The sequence below is a fragment of the Spermophilus citellus genome, assembly GCF_964194105.1.
Source record: "Spermophilus citellus genome assembly, chromosome: 18".
Taxonomy (NCBI): domain Eukaryota; kingdom Metazoa; phylum Chordata; class Mammalia; order Rodentia; family Sciuridae; genus Spermophilus; species Spermophilus citellus.
Window position 1 is genome coordinate 12,553,601 of NC_138200.1, and position 14,093 is coordinate 12,567,693.

General features: G+C 54.3%; 1 protein-coding gene across 1 annotated transcript in view; it reads right to left on the bottom strand.

Moving 5' to 3' along the window:
• Positions 1 to 11,162: 11,162 nt before the first annotated feature.
• Positions 11,163 to 14,093, bottom strand: part of LOC308637388 (cell adhesion molecule CEACAM4-like) — a gene marked incomplete at its 3' end in the record, with an annotated part of 82,851 nt that continues 79,920 nt past the window's right edge. Inside the window, exons 4-8 of the mRNA XM_081273692.1 lie at positions 13,383 to 13,503; positions 12,401 to 12,453; positions 12,030 to 12,061; positions 11,486 to 11,527; positions 11,163 to 11,228 (exon numbers count right to left, since the gene is read on the bottom strand). Coding sequence (XP_081129818.1) covers positions 11,163 to 11,228; positions 11,486 to 11,527; positions 12,030 to 12,061; positions 12,401 to 12,453; positions 13,383 to 13,503 — 314 coding nt within the window. The remainder of the gene's footprint in view (positions 11,229 to 11,485; positions 11,528 to 12,029; positions 12,062 to 12,400; positions 12,454 to 13,382; positions 13,504 to 14,093) is intronic.

Here is a 14,093-nt window from a genome sequence, read left to right on the forward strand (position 1 = left end):
TATCTGGCCAGAGGCATGACACAGCCTCTCATCCCAGCTGTTCAGGAGGCCAAGGCAGGAGGATCACAAGGTGAGTCCAGTCCAGGGCGGCTTAGTGAGACCTTGTCTCAAAATAAAAAATGAAATGTAGTCCAGTGATAGAGTGCCCTGGGGCCAATCCCTAGTCCCTCATCTCTCTCTCTCTCTCTCTCTCTCTCTCTCTCTCTCTCTCTCTTACACACACACACACACACACACACACACAATCTAAGCAGAGTGGGTATATTTTACACATCTTCCCTAAAGACTTTTCATTGTGTAATATTTATAACAAAAATGTGCTCTATTAACATTTTTAACTGTACAAATACATGCCATGATTCCAGTCAAGTATACAACGACCGCTACTATTTCCAGAATCTTCTCATCAGCTGCACTAAAACTCTAACCATTAAACAATGACGTCACAGGACCCCCAAGCCCCAGGTAAACGTAAATCTATTTCCTGTCTCTGTGAATTTGCCTATTCCAGATAGTTCATATAAATGAAATTATACAACCACATACCATTTTGCTTCCTGTTTAATCATGTTTTCAGTTTAATCAGGTTGTAGTATTTTTTGTGGATGATTAATAATCCAACATATATATTTGTAAGTCATGTTTATTTATGTATTCCTCTGTTGATGGACACTTGGGTGTCCACTCTTGGCACGTGCCCAGCCATGGGGGTGCTGGGGAGATGAGCTTCTGCCTGGCTCTGGCAGGAAGTGCCCAAGTGCTCTCCACAGCGCTTCAGAGTCCCTGGGCTAATGTAGGAAGGTGTGGAGTCATTGATTTGTTTCTATAGTGATTCATGACACTGAGCATCTTGTCATGTGTTTATTGGCCACTGAACCATCTCTGGAGATGTGCTATCCAAGCCCTTTGACCACCCCATCCTTTTCAATAAGGGATTGATCTGAGGAGTTCTGCAGCTCTGAGCTACACCCCAGCACTTTATATATTTATTTATTTTCACTTTGAGACAGTTGCCCAAACTGGCTTCAAACTTGCCAATCTCATGTCTTAGATGCCTGGGGTTACAGACACCCAGGACTGTGCCCGGCTCCTTGGCCTCTTTTAAACATAGGATATTCATTGGCTGCACATTTGTACCTGTTTTTTATATATTCTAGCATGACACCCATATCACATATATGATTTGCAAATATTTTCTTCCATTCTGTCACTTCAATTTCTTTTTCTTTTTTTGTAATTCCTTCACTCATTATTTTATTAGTAATTTTGTTAAAAGCCTAGATCAATATTCATTTACAAAAACAAATTCAGTCTTTTATGGTAAATACTTTACGGTTCTAAAAAATAAATTCATTGTCACATTTGAACGTCTTTACAAGTGAGGATCCATTGTCCCTTTGCCTCCTGCTTCCTGGGAGGTGCTGTTGAGGTGGGTCTGTTCGGGATTCTTCTCCCCCTTCTCGGCCTCTCCCTCTCTCTCTTCCAGAAGCAGAGGATTTTGTGTCCTGGGCATTTTTCTTTCTCTCCCAACAGCTCAGAGGACTGGGGCAGCTTATCTTCCTGCAGTTGCTCTTCTCTGTGCAGAGTTTCTGCTAAACCTGCTCTTCTTGGAGTTGCTGCTACTCTGTCCCTCGAGCACATGGACAAGCTGGTCACGGTCATAAAGCAGTTGTGTTGGTAGAGTTTGTGCAAAACTTTTAGAGTTCTGCACTAAGCCTGAGAGGAGCGCCAGCCACTCTCTTTACCTTCAAAGACAGATTCTGACCTCATTTTGCTACAAAATCATGATGCGGATCGCCCTGTCCAAACATGAAAGAGGACATTCTGATCCACTCATGGCATTCTAGGAATGGGGACAATGTCAGAGTTAGTTTTCCTGTGCCATCAGTTTTGCTCTGTAAAGTCGTTCCCAGTGTCTCTCTGCTGGCACACATGTGGGGGTACCAGCCGCATCTCCCCCATGATGCAGTGGGGCAGCTGTTCCCACAGCTGATTGTGGCCCCACAGAGCTCCCAGTGCTTGGGTGGGACCAGGCAGTGCAAACAGACCTGAGCATAGGTTGCTACTTTCATAGGTTCAGCTTCCAGAAGTTTCCAGTTCCTGTGAGCACAGTCAGTGGCAGAGAAGGCAGGACCCCAGGGAGAATTGAAATTAAAAAAAAAAAAAAGAGTGTGAGACTCTCCACATCCAGCCCCTCAGCCACCTGGGGACATGGGAATATCCCAAACTCAAGGACATCCTCAGAGATGACCAACTGCAGCAGGAAGCAGCTGATGGTCCTGGAGGGGGTTAGGAGCCACCTTTAGTAATGTAACAAATTCAAAGAGGAAGAGCCTAGTCATTTCCACCAGAACTCAATGCTATAGATAATGTGTGAGCAGAAAGGCCTACCTCCCATACCTTAAAAATGAGCAGAACGCACTTGTAAGGAAAATAGTTCCAGTAACTGTGATGCGTGTTTTGTTCTTCTAGAAGCCTGTGAATGTCAGAATTAGCACTTTATCTCTTAAGGATGGGAGAGCTGTCCACACAATGTGGACTGTGCTGTCATACATTTGTGTGGCTCACCCTCTCTGCACAGCAATGAGGTGCTCCGTGTCCCTGTCCACTGGTCACCCCTGCACACAGCGGGAGGAGGCTCACACTCCCCCAAGAGCTGAAAAGTGTCTTGGTTCCCCTTCATCCCACCACCCAGAATGGTCCAAATTCTGCTGGTCACAGTGTTGGGACCCCAGGTGGAGGTCTGTTCAGGGTCATGTGAAGGGAACATGAGAATGTGTCCCTTCAGATCACGTGCAGGGGTCACTTGGGCCTGTGATGATGTCAAGATGAGTGAGAGGAGCAGAGGTCAGGAACAAGGACATCGCAAGAGTGGACAAGAGAATCGCCCAGAGCCTGAGAGGTGACAGGTGAATGGTGAGGACTTTAACGATTCCCCTGTCACCTGCCCCCTGAAGAAGAGCAACAAGACCCCTGTGGCTCCGAGTGGGCCCAGGGTTGGGGCAGCAGAGTGCTGCAGGCCCAGGGGGTGGTGAGATCCCAGCTCTGTCCAACCACTTGGTCTGTGTGGGGTCAAGTCAACTTAATGAATGATCCACTGTCTACAACTTCAAACATGAAGTAAATTCCTGTGCTGTCCTTTCCTCTAAGACCTTTCTTCCTAACTTAGAAATGACTTTGCCGTCTTTGCTCAGAGGCCTCCTGAGATGGTGAGAGTGGCCCAGGGACTGTCCAGGTGCTGGGTGTGGGCTCAGATCACGGGATTCCTCTTCCCAGTGCTCCCTATGTCCATGGTGTCATGAAACCCAGCAGGTGTCACTGATGTGGGGCTACTGACCCTTGGGAAGCCCACAGTGCCGTGGAGGTTCAGGCAGGTGTGCGGCCATCACCTGGAAACACGTCTTCTCCAGAGACTTCAAGTGATTGATAGTGACCAGCACCAGTCAGTCTCTGCCCTCTTACACTCAGGTCTCCTAACAAGAGGGGTGGATTTCATCTGTGGAGTTGTTTAGTGCAGGTTGGTGTAGACCAGTGAGTCTCAGCCAGGGGCAATGTTGCCACCCAGGGGACATCTGGGGACATGGGAATATCCCAAACTCAAGGACATCCTCAGAGATGACCAACTGATTGTCACAGCTGGGGGAGGGAGTCCTACTGGACTTAGTAGGTGGAATCCCAGATGGTGCTCAACACCCCACAGCACACAGCCCCCCAAGGATGGCCAGCCCCAGTGTCAGTGGAGAGGAGAGCGGAGCCTTGCTCTGCGCCCTTCTCTGGCCTCCCCAGAGTCTCCCCTACCTGCTCCTTCCCACCCCTCCTCACCTATCCCCAAAATCCACCTCCTCCCTTTGCATCTTCAGTTCCATCCTCCAAAGTTGCCCTTTGCCCCAGGTCAGCCCTCACCTGCACTCTATGGGCCCCTTGGCGTGTCCACCAGAGGGCAAGCAGGCTCTTCCCCAAGTTCAGGGGAGCCTCCCACTCCTCTGAGACCTGTGCAGCTGCTTTTCCTGTCCCATCCCCAAGTCCTGGGCTGAGCTGCAGATTTGCTCAGGAGGAAGCCCCTGGGAAGGCACCAGGGAACCCAGGGAAGAACCTCTCGTAGGAGGCGTGGGCACATGGACTGGTGACCTGAAACCAACTCCAGGGCACTCGACAGTGGGGAGGGAGAAGGTCCCAGACTCAGTGAATGGACACTCAGGGCCCTGATGTTCCTGCCTTATGGCCACTGGGGAAAATGGCTTTGAGCCTGTGTCCCTAAAGGCTGTGTCACCTGGGATTTGTGTCAATAGGTGTCATCAGGGCTGCGGTGGAATATTCCAGAGTGGACCTTCTACAGTGGGAGACGGGTCCTCCCAGGTATCCTCACTTGGAAGAATCAGGAGGGGTGTGACAGTCACCAGGCACAGATGTCCATCAGGGTCCTAGGGAGCAGGGGGTCTCTGGGCTTCACTGTCACCCCTGAGTCGGGACCAGGAGGTTGGGCGTGTGTGTTGGTTGTCTGTAGGGAATGGGGTTTCCCACCACCCCCTTGCAGGGCAGAGGAGGATCTGGAACCTTCCCCTAGAGTCAGACAGCTGACTGCCCAGGGGCATCGTGCTGGTCATTCGCTGTGTGTGCTCCTGAGGTCTCCTGGTGCTGTCCAAATCCTGCAGGTACCCTGAGAAGGGAGAGAGAGAGGGACAGAAAGCACCAGAATAGTCATGCAACCTCAGGCCAAGGGATTTTGAGAGTCATTTAACAAATATTTATTTAAATGCGAGAATCTGGACCTACACTGATAATCAATGGTGTTTCCTGTTGTGGATTGGCCTCTCTTCTTCACAGTTCATTTTCTGTTTGGAACATTGTTCATGTCGATGGCACACCCATGCTCATGGAAGTGATGGGGAGAGCATTTTTGATGACAAACTTGCCATTAGGAGATGGGGAGTTCCATTGCCAGGGGGACACAGGCCCAGGGCCTGGGTGGGGACTTTAGTGAACAATCTCCTTAGACTCAGACAGTCTGGGTGCTAGGGGCTCATAAATCCTGTGTGGTCTGTTTTCTTCCTCTCTCTGTTTCTTCTTCCTTTTTATGTTAAATTAGGGACTGAAGCCCTGGGTGCTTTACCACCAAACTACATCCCCAGCTTTTTTTGTTTTTTCTTTAGAAACAGGGTCTTCCTAAGTTGCTGATGCTGACCTTGAACTTGTGACCTCCTGCCTCAGCCTCCTGAGTCACTGGGATTCCAGGAAACTGACACTGGGCCCAGTGGGGGTCTGCTTCTCTGATGCATGTGCTACTGTTATCTGAGAGTCACCAAATGTTCTGGGGTCTGTAACTCTAGAGAAAAGTTACTGATTACACACTGTCTTTTCTCAGGAATAGCTGACCTCATTGTTTAAGATAACAGAACAAAAGCTACACAGAGTGGTGCACACCTGTAATCCCAGCAACTCTGGAGGCTGAGGCAGGAGGAGCCTAGGTTTGAGGCCAGCCTCAGCAATTTAGCAAGGCTCCAAAAATATAGTGAGATCCTGCCTCAAAATAAAAAGGGCTGAGGATGTGGTTCAGTGGTTATGCACCTCTAGGTTGGATCCTGAAAGCACCCCTCAAAAAAATATCAGAACAAGGGAGAAGAGCAAAAGCCAAAAACAATTTTAAAAAGAACCCCAACTTTTGCTGGAGAACAGTTTTAACCCCAGAGCGCATTGCTCATAATTGTCCTCTAGAGCTGAGCTAGTGGGAGGCTAACAGTGTCTTGCTCCAGGGTGTGACTCCAAAACTAGTGCTGTTTAAAGTCAACTAAAATAAAGTGAAGCTGGAGAGTGCACTTAGGGTCTCCCTCAAATACAAGGGGAGGGTGCCTTTGTGGGAAGGAAAGTGAGGTCTTCAGGAGGAGGTGTGGGCGCTCAGCCTTGGAAAGTTCCGGTGCCAGACACCAGGTGCTGAGGGTTTGCTCTCCCCTGTGTGTTTATGGCTCCTGACGTGGATCAGGGGGGAAAAGGATGGACCTGTGAGGAACATGTGGCATCCCGGTGCCCTGGCATCCCCTGGGAGACAGCAAAGGCCCCGAGGAGGGCAAACGTGCTGGGATTTGGGGAAATAGACCTAGTGATTTACACTGAGGACAATCTGAGGCTGCTGTCCTGCTGGCTGGCAAGGTCAGAACCGTGGGCTGCATGTGGCCCTCAGTGTGACTTCACCTGACTGGGCCAAACCCCCTCTAGGGCAGGTCTGAAAGCAGGATGGGGCAGACTCTCATGGTCAGCTTGGAGGGGTCCTCTAGTGGTGTTGTCTCATTAGTGGAATCTGCCCATCCCCCCAGGTCACCACTGTGTCTGGAGCTCTGCGGTCCTCCCAGCAGGAAGCTCGATGCCTGGCCACATGTGGTTCTCCCCAGCACCCCCAGTTCTCTATATCCCAGCAGTAGCCACCGTCTGCAATCCCTGGATGGTCCAGCAGACATGACCCTGCATGTAGCCAGGCCAAAATCTCCCCCAAGTGTCCTGTGATTCTTTTCAGAGAAGGATCTGGAAGAGCTCTGTGAGACAGGAGGAGGGGGAGATGGGACCTCCTTGCTTCTGAGGTGACTGATGTGTGACATTCATCCAGTGATTGAGACTAGGAGGAGGAGGGGTCTGAGCAGGGTGAAGACACACTTTATTTATGGGCGGAAAGACCCTTTCTGTGCACACAGAACTGAGGCCTGAGGGGCCTGCCTCCTGAAGGTCAGGCAGGAAGTGTCCCATCGGGGCCTGGTGTCCCAGGAACTGAGCATCGGCCTCCCCAGACACAGACTCCAGGATGCGCTGACACAGGAGGGCCTCGCCCAGGTCTTGCTCCAGGTGACCAGGCCTGACTCCCTCCAGAAGGACCCATGCAGCACTTATGGGAACCCAGGATTGGCACTTCCTGTCTCACATGGAGGAGCTGGAGCTCTGTCCCTCCTCTCCCATCCTGGACACCAGAGATGTTTGTGACGTGGCTCTGAGACACATGCCCCAGAGACTCAGCCTCTCCACACACCTCACAGGGGCACAGACACACCAGGTTTGTCTAGAGGCACCTGGAGAAGGACCCAGGGAGTGTGCGGGGCAGAGCAGGAGGGTACAGGCACTGTCCACAGAGCCAGGCTGGGCAGAGGCCCCCCCTCTTGGACAATGACCTAGGGACTTGTCCTTGGAAGGCAAGCAGCAGGGCCCAGGGCTTCCGTGTGTCCACTTCTCTCCGAGCTCTCTGTCTCAGGCCTTCTCTGGTGATGTGGTCAGTCCTGGGTGCTGGGGTGGGGGGAGGCTGAGGGACACAGTGAGAGCTCAGCTGGAGGGCTGCCTGCTCATTCACCAGTCACCCCCTTGGTGGGGACACTGGGATGCCTCTGTCCTAAGGGTCCCTTGTCCTGTCACTACTTGCTTTTATTTATTCCCTTCAGTTTCCACCAGAGCTGAGGACTGAACTCAGGGCATTGTGCATGGTAAACAAGAGCTTTGTCACCGTCCCCTGAGAGAACTGTCTCACCCCACCACTGGCTTCAGCTGTGTCCTGGCCTCAGGGCTTTCAGCTCCACACAGGGAACCCCTGAGGTGCCACAAAACTGGGCATATTTCCTTTATGATGGGGAATCCCAGGTTGGCCCTGCATCTTCCCCCTGTTCTCAAAGCTCTGGGAAGGTGGCTTTCCTCCCAGCAGTAAAGGGACACCTTGGCTCTGGAGGTTAGAATTGGCCCCACTGAGGTATGACTGGTATAGGGACCTGCGCTCTATCTTACGTGTCTCCAGCCTAGCTCAGATCCCATATCCAAGTGTCTCAGAGGGAACTTCAGGCCTGGTTGTGCAAGGGCAGGTGACCTGTGTCCTAGAAAGAGGTTTGGCAATGGCAGACAGTGACCCTGGGCTCTGCTGCTCTTGGGGAAAGAGATCGGGGAGAGCTTTTCTCTCCATTAGTTGGTGCAGCTGTGGCTCAGGCCTGCCATGTCCTCTGTGGGTGGCCTCTGTCCTCTGCCTGGATGGTTCTCTTGTGGTCACCCTGCTTTTCCCCATGAGTGATGGAGGTAGCAGGCGACTACAAGGGACCCATGGCCAAGCAGGGTTCTCCCAGGCACAGAGGCTCAGGGCTCCCCACAGGGGACTCTCCAGGCTCCATGGTGATGGGACAGAGGGTCTCCTCCCTGATCAGGATGTGCTCTAGAGCCTGTCTCCATCAGGGGCAGCAGGCATGGAGGTGGAGCCCACAGGGCCATTGGTGCCCAGCTGAAAATCAGGCGACATCTCCCCCTCCATGTCCAGCCAAAGCCACACTCCTGTCTCAAAGAATCCCAAGGCTGAATTTGACTGTGAGGCCCATTGTTGCCCCTGAAGGCCATGAGGAGACCCATGGCCATTGTGAGGGACTGTAGCAGGGATGCTGCCTAGGGTCCAAATGGTGACAGTGGCCCTGACACTGGGCTCAGGTGGCTCTGACCTACAGGCTATAGGAGAGGTCCTGTTCACCTTGGGTCCCCAGGGTGCCTGACACCCAGTGCAGGGTGAGTCTAGGGAGAGGACGGGGTTGTCCTGAGGACTGCTGCTCAGAGTCGGGAGAACTTTGCAAACAAGGATGGGTAGCCTCAGGGGGAGCCAACTGTCCTAAGGTTTCAAAAGAAGGACAAGGAGGTGTCTCTTGAAGAAGATCACAACCAGGATGGTGCATGTTAGGAACCCACGGGACGCTCTTGCCTCTGACTTTTGGTTGGAGTTGTTCTCTGTTTACTTTCCCTGAGAGTCGAAGGCATGTGGGAGGCTTCTCCTGTCTGCCTGGTCCCTCAAATGTCCAACCTGAGCAGAGGTGACTCCTACAGACCCCTTGATGAGCACCCAAGGCTGACAGTGAGCAGGGAGGGGCTAGGAGGGCTGTCCCCTCTCTGTGCAGGTCAGGGAGGTGGAGGGGAGCAGGAGGCTGAGGAGTGTGGCTGAGACGGGGCACAGGCAGGTTTGGGTTCCCTGGGGGGGGGGGTGGAGAGGACCCCAGCCACAATGCAAAAGCAGCACCTGCTGTCACAGGGAGAGACCAGCAAGTAGATTGCTATTCTGGCTGCAGCTGCCTGGGAATGACCTCTGGGCCATATGGTGAGGCCAGCGGTATTGTATGTGTCTGTCCTTTCACAGGTATGAGGAGGGATGGGGCGAGTGTTTCCTTGACAGTCAAATTTCCTAGTGGCTGCTTCTGCCCCAGCGCCTCTCCCTGTAGAGGGTCAGGAGGGACCTGAAGCTGTGTTTTGGACCCAGGGCTGCTTTCACAGACACCCTGTGGGGCCTGCTGCCCTCAGGGAGGGAGGAGAGGGACTAGGGTGCTCCTGCATGCTGAAGCCTCAGGTGTCCCACCTGGTGAGTCTGCTCAGACACCTGCCTTGGGGGCAGATGTCAGAGCTGGTGGTTGTCACTGACCTGAAGCTGGCATGTGTGGGGGCAGGTGTTCAGCAGCTCAGAGCACATGGCTCCTGTAGAGGGAGGGTCTCAGGGGCTGAGCAGGTTGACCTGGGGAAAATGGGAAGGACTGCTGGAGAGTCAGCCCCTCATCTGCCCCTGTCAGGGTCTGAGGCTGTGTCCAGGGAGAAACACTGGGCACAGGGACAGGGTACAGAGCACCCTGGGGACTGCTCAGATGCAGAAGGTGAAGAGGAATCCACCCCATCCATGTCAGAGAGACTCCCCTGAGTGCACAGGTGACTCTTCCACTGGGCAACCTGGGGGGTGACTGGGACCTGACATGACTCTGCCTGAGCATGACACTTCCTGGAGGGCTTGGTTTGACACAGTTTCCCAGGGGCTTGTGTGTGGCTCAGGGAGCAGGATGCGGTGCTCAGGGGGAGCTCCAGCTGCTGTGGTTCCCAGGGCAGGACCTGGGGGAAAGGGTTCCACGAGCTTTTAGGATGCAGCAGTGGCCTGAGTCTCAGGGGACTTATGTTGCTGTGCACACCCGCTAGAGCCTCCAGAAGAATGCAGCTCAGGAAACCTTGGTATCTGCTGTTTGGAGCCACTGTGTGGGAGCCAGTCTGTGGCAGCTGCACCAGGAAACCAAGAAAAGAGAAGTCATCGTGTGTGACCTGATGCTATGTTCACGCAGGACAAGCCTCATTAGAGCTGAGTCACAGCGGAATCTCTGAGGATGACTTCCTACTTCTCATCTCAGGACAGACAACTCTCAGGCATCAGCAGAGTGTCCCCTAATCTTTATGAAATTTACCTCTAATTTCCAGGAGTGTAGAGGCCTGATCTACATGAACCTACATGAGAATGTCCCCTGCCCAGCCTTCAGGGAAGGAGTCAGAGCAGTGGCCAGGTGTATCGAGAGGCTGTAGAGCACATCCTGGTCAGGAGGAGACCCTCTGTCCCATCACCATGGAGCCTGGAGAGCCCCATGTGGGGAGCCCTGAGCCTCTGCCTTGGGTGCTGAAGTGTGGAGAGGAAGCTGGTCCCAGAGAGACCAGGCAGGGCAGAGTGGAAGGTGATGGGAGGGCAGGGCTGGAGCCTCGGGTAGGGCCTGAGTCCCTTGTTCAGGGCCTGAGTCTGAGCATGGCCCTGTCCCCTGATTACTCTGACAGTTACTGTCTCTGTCCAGCAGAGGTGAAGCTGTCCTGAGTACTGGCCTTTGGACAGAGAAGAAATCTTGGCCACAGCTAGCCACCCTGGGTCCCTGGAGCGTGAGGGCCACTGAGTGCTCTGCTGGCTGCAGGGCCTTGGGACCCTCCCCCTTCCCTGTGAACAGACCTGACCTTTGCCCTGGCTCCACCTCCCAGCTCCTGTCTCCCAGGAAGAGAAACCCTGTGGGAACAACTTAGAGACCATGATTCCCCTGCGTGACACAGGAGAGAGCTGACCTGGAACCTGAGGGGAGTGTCTGCCAAGAGACGTTCCCACAAGAACCAAAAGAGCGAAGGAGGGAAGGGGGTCTTTATTCAGCACCTTTCCAGGTGACCTATAGGGGCCCTTCCCTCTCCCTGGAAGCCCCTGCCCCTGGGCACAGGCAGCCTGGTTCTGGCCATTGACAGCCCAGGGCGGCCTGTGTCTCTAGAATCCCCTGGGAGCCCTCCCCCTCTAGGTTCCAAAGTCCAGTAGGGTCAGGCTCCACCTCTGTCCCATCACCCAGCATCTGGGGTCTAGCAGGACCCTCCCTCAGCCCACATGGAGCATCGTGTGGTGGAAACTAAGAATCCACATCAGCCTTGTGGTCGACCTGGCAGTAGATGTCCAGGTCAGGGTTTAGTAATTCCTGAAAAAGAACAAAGAGGCTCTGACCCTTCTGAACCAGGGGACCATGAACTCCTAGGCCCTGGCCCACCTGGGACTGCTCTGTCCCTGTGTCTGTCTGGGCTCAGAGGCTCCTATTCCCAGGCCCCCCCCCTCCCCTGCTCACCACCCCCTGATCCCATTTTGGCTGCTGTTTCCTGGCAAGATCAGGAAGGTGTGGGGAGGGGCATCTCTTGGGTACGCCCTGGACTATGGGCAAGCGTCATCACCCACACTCACCTGGTAGATGGGGACAGCAGCTCCGTGGCCAGGGAGTGGGGCCTGGCAAGAAGGGAGATTGGAAATCAGGGTCAGCAAAGGGAGGGTCATCAAGGCTGAGACTCCAGGGAGCAGGTGCTGGGTGGTGCCTGGAAGGTTCTGGTCTCTGACAGGCCAGAGCTTACTCCCTGTGTCTGTTTAGCCCTTTCTTCTCAGGAGTTACCAGCTCTGGGTCCTGAGCACCAGCCTCCACTTCAGGACAGACACCCCAGTTTCTGTCCTGACTATGGCCCCCATCATTAACCCAGGGCCACCGATAGAAGCTCCCAGCACCCACTCTGCACCTGCTGGCATCCAGGGCTCCCCCGAGATGGCAGGAAGTATGTTGGGCTGAGGACAGAGCGATGGTGGATCTGTCCCTGAGAGTGGCCAAGTCTCTGGCCAGGGCCAGGCTAACCTTGTCCTGGTCCAGCATGAGTGGGGGTGTCTGTGCTGTGTGGGGGTTGACAGTGCCCCTGAGCCTGCAGAGCTAGTCCCCTGTGTAGAGATAGCTGGGGGGACTCACCAGGGAGGTGGAGCTGTCAGAGGGACCTTGGCCTGGGGACAGAGACAAGAGTTAGCAGACATGAGGAGGGCTGGGCCCCTGCTGCAGGAGGGGTTAGGGGTCCTCAACTTTCAGAGTGTCAGGGAGACAGCATGTCCTGGGAGAGACCCTGTGCCCTTGCAGTGGCCCAAGGAGCCAAGGAACCTGAGGAGACCAGATGCCACAAGTCTGGGCTGGCTTGGCCAGGTGGGTCCCCTGTTGTGTTTGATGACAGGGATCCTTGAATCCCCAGTGTAAACATTCAACCCTGGACGTGTGGTTGTGGGCAAGGGTGGACACTGTGGGGCAGGCCTAGGGGCTTCCAGCCACCCTCAGGCTGAGGGGGCACTTACCGGGTCTTGATGCTGGGGTGCAGTGGTCTCTGAGGCCATGCTGGACACTGGCCCTAGGAAAGGTCAGGCTTATTCATGAGGGTCATGGACTGGGGTCAGATAGAGGATGAGGAGGGCACCCCATTTCCAAGGAGGGTGTGAAAGCTTCCTCTCCCCATCAGGTCTGTGTACCAGGGGGCCCAGGGGAGGGGAGCAGAGGAAAGGCCTTAAGAAGACACCGCTGCCCTGGGCCAAGGGGAAGGACCCTCCCAGGTGCAGACCCAGGAGAACGTTGGCTGAGGGACCCAGAAAAGGGACTGAGGATTGAGGAAGAATTAGAGCAGGAGGGTTTGAGTGAGTAAAAGGGTCCAGAGCCCTGGGGACAAGCAGGGTCACCACGTAGGCAAGACGTCTGGGAACCACGTGCATCTTGAAAGTCCCCGACCCCCAGTGGTGATCCTGCTGTGGAGGACCCTCTGCTCAGGCCAGGAGATGAGATAATGTGACAGTGGCCTTTAGTGCTCTCCACCCACGTGGCCAGGAGGCAAAGAACTTTCCAGGACACACTATCTGGCTGGGCCCTGGGATCCCACCTCACACATCAGGGGCCTTGGGTCACAGAGGAGGTGTGCAGAGTGGACCCTCCTTCCTCTCCAGGCCCCAGCCCTTGCCCTGAGTGACCTGGGACAGGACCCCTCATACACATAGCTTCAGCCCTCTCTTGGTGTGGTGCAAATACTGCAGGAGGTGCCGTGTTGAACACTAGTCTAGGGAGGGACACCAGTGCTGTGGGGACAGGTCCTGGTGACCAATGTGCAGAGGAGGCAGCTGTTGAGCAATCATCCCAGGGCCAGCAGCTGGTGAGGGACGGGGGGCGACTGGGTGAGAGGGGAGGGTCCTCGGGAAGAGGGGAGGTCGGAGTCAGTCCAGAGTCTGAGGATGGGCCTTCCTCCCTCAGGCCTGGGGTCACCTGGGTGGGATCAGGTGGGGGAAGCCTGGGTACCTTCCAGTTCTTGTGTGGAGCAGGAAACACCCCAGAGCAGCCACCAGAGCCACCCCGACCAGGACCCCAGTCACGATGCCAGCGACGGCCCCCACAGGGAGGCCTGGGGTCCTCTCTTCTGCTGAAAGAGAAGAGAAAGGGCTGAAGGTCAGGTCTTCAGGGGAACCAGCTGGGCCCTGCAGGGGGCCACAGAGGGTGGAAGGAAATGGCACCAAGGAGCCAGTGCAGTTTGTCATGTCGTCACCATGTCCTCCTGACACTGCTTCTAGCGATTTCTTCACGTTTGGTTTTGAAACCTGCATGTGCTCTAGCCTGACCCTCTCCACATGGAGCTGGGCCACATCCTGCTCATGCTCCTGTTAACTCTCTTCCTCTTCTCTTTTATTTTAGTATATTTTTTAGATGTTGAAGGACCTTTATTTTATTCATTTGTTTGTTTGATGCTGAGAATTGAACCCAGGTTCTCACACAGGCCAGGCAAGTGCTCTACCACTGAGCCCCACCCCACCCCCTCTTCCTCTTTTCTTCCTTCCCATCTCAGGACAGTGTCAGCGGGCAGCCCTCACAGACTGTCTAGCCCAGGCCTAGCCTCGGGTCAGATCAGAACCAAGGTGACATCAAGGCACCTAATTTCTGGGTAGTCAACCACATTCTCTCCAAGCTCTGGCATCTACCCCATGCTCCTGGCTGGTGCCATATGATGGCCCTTGA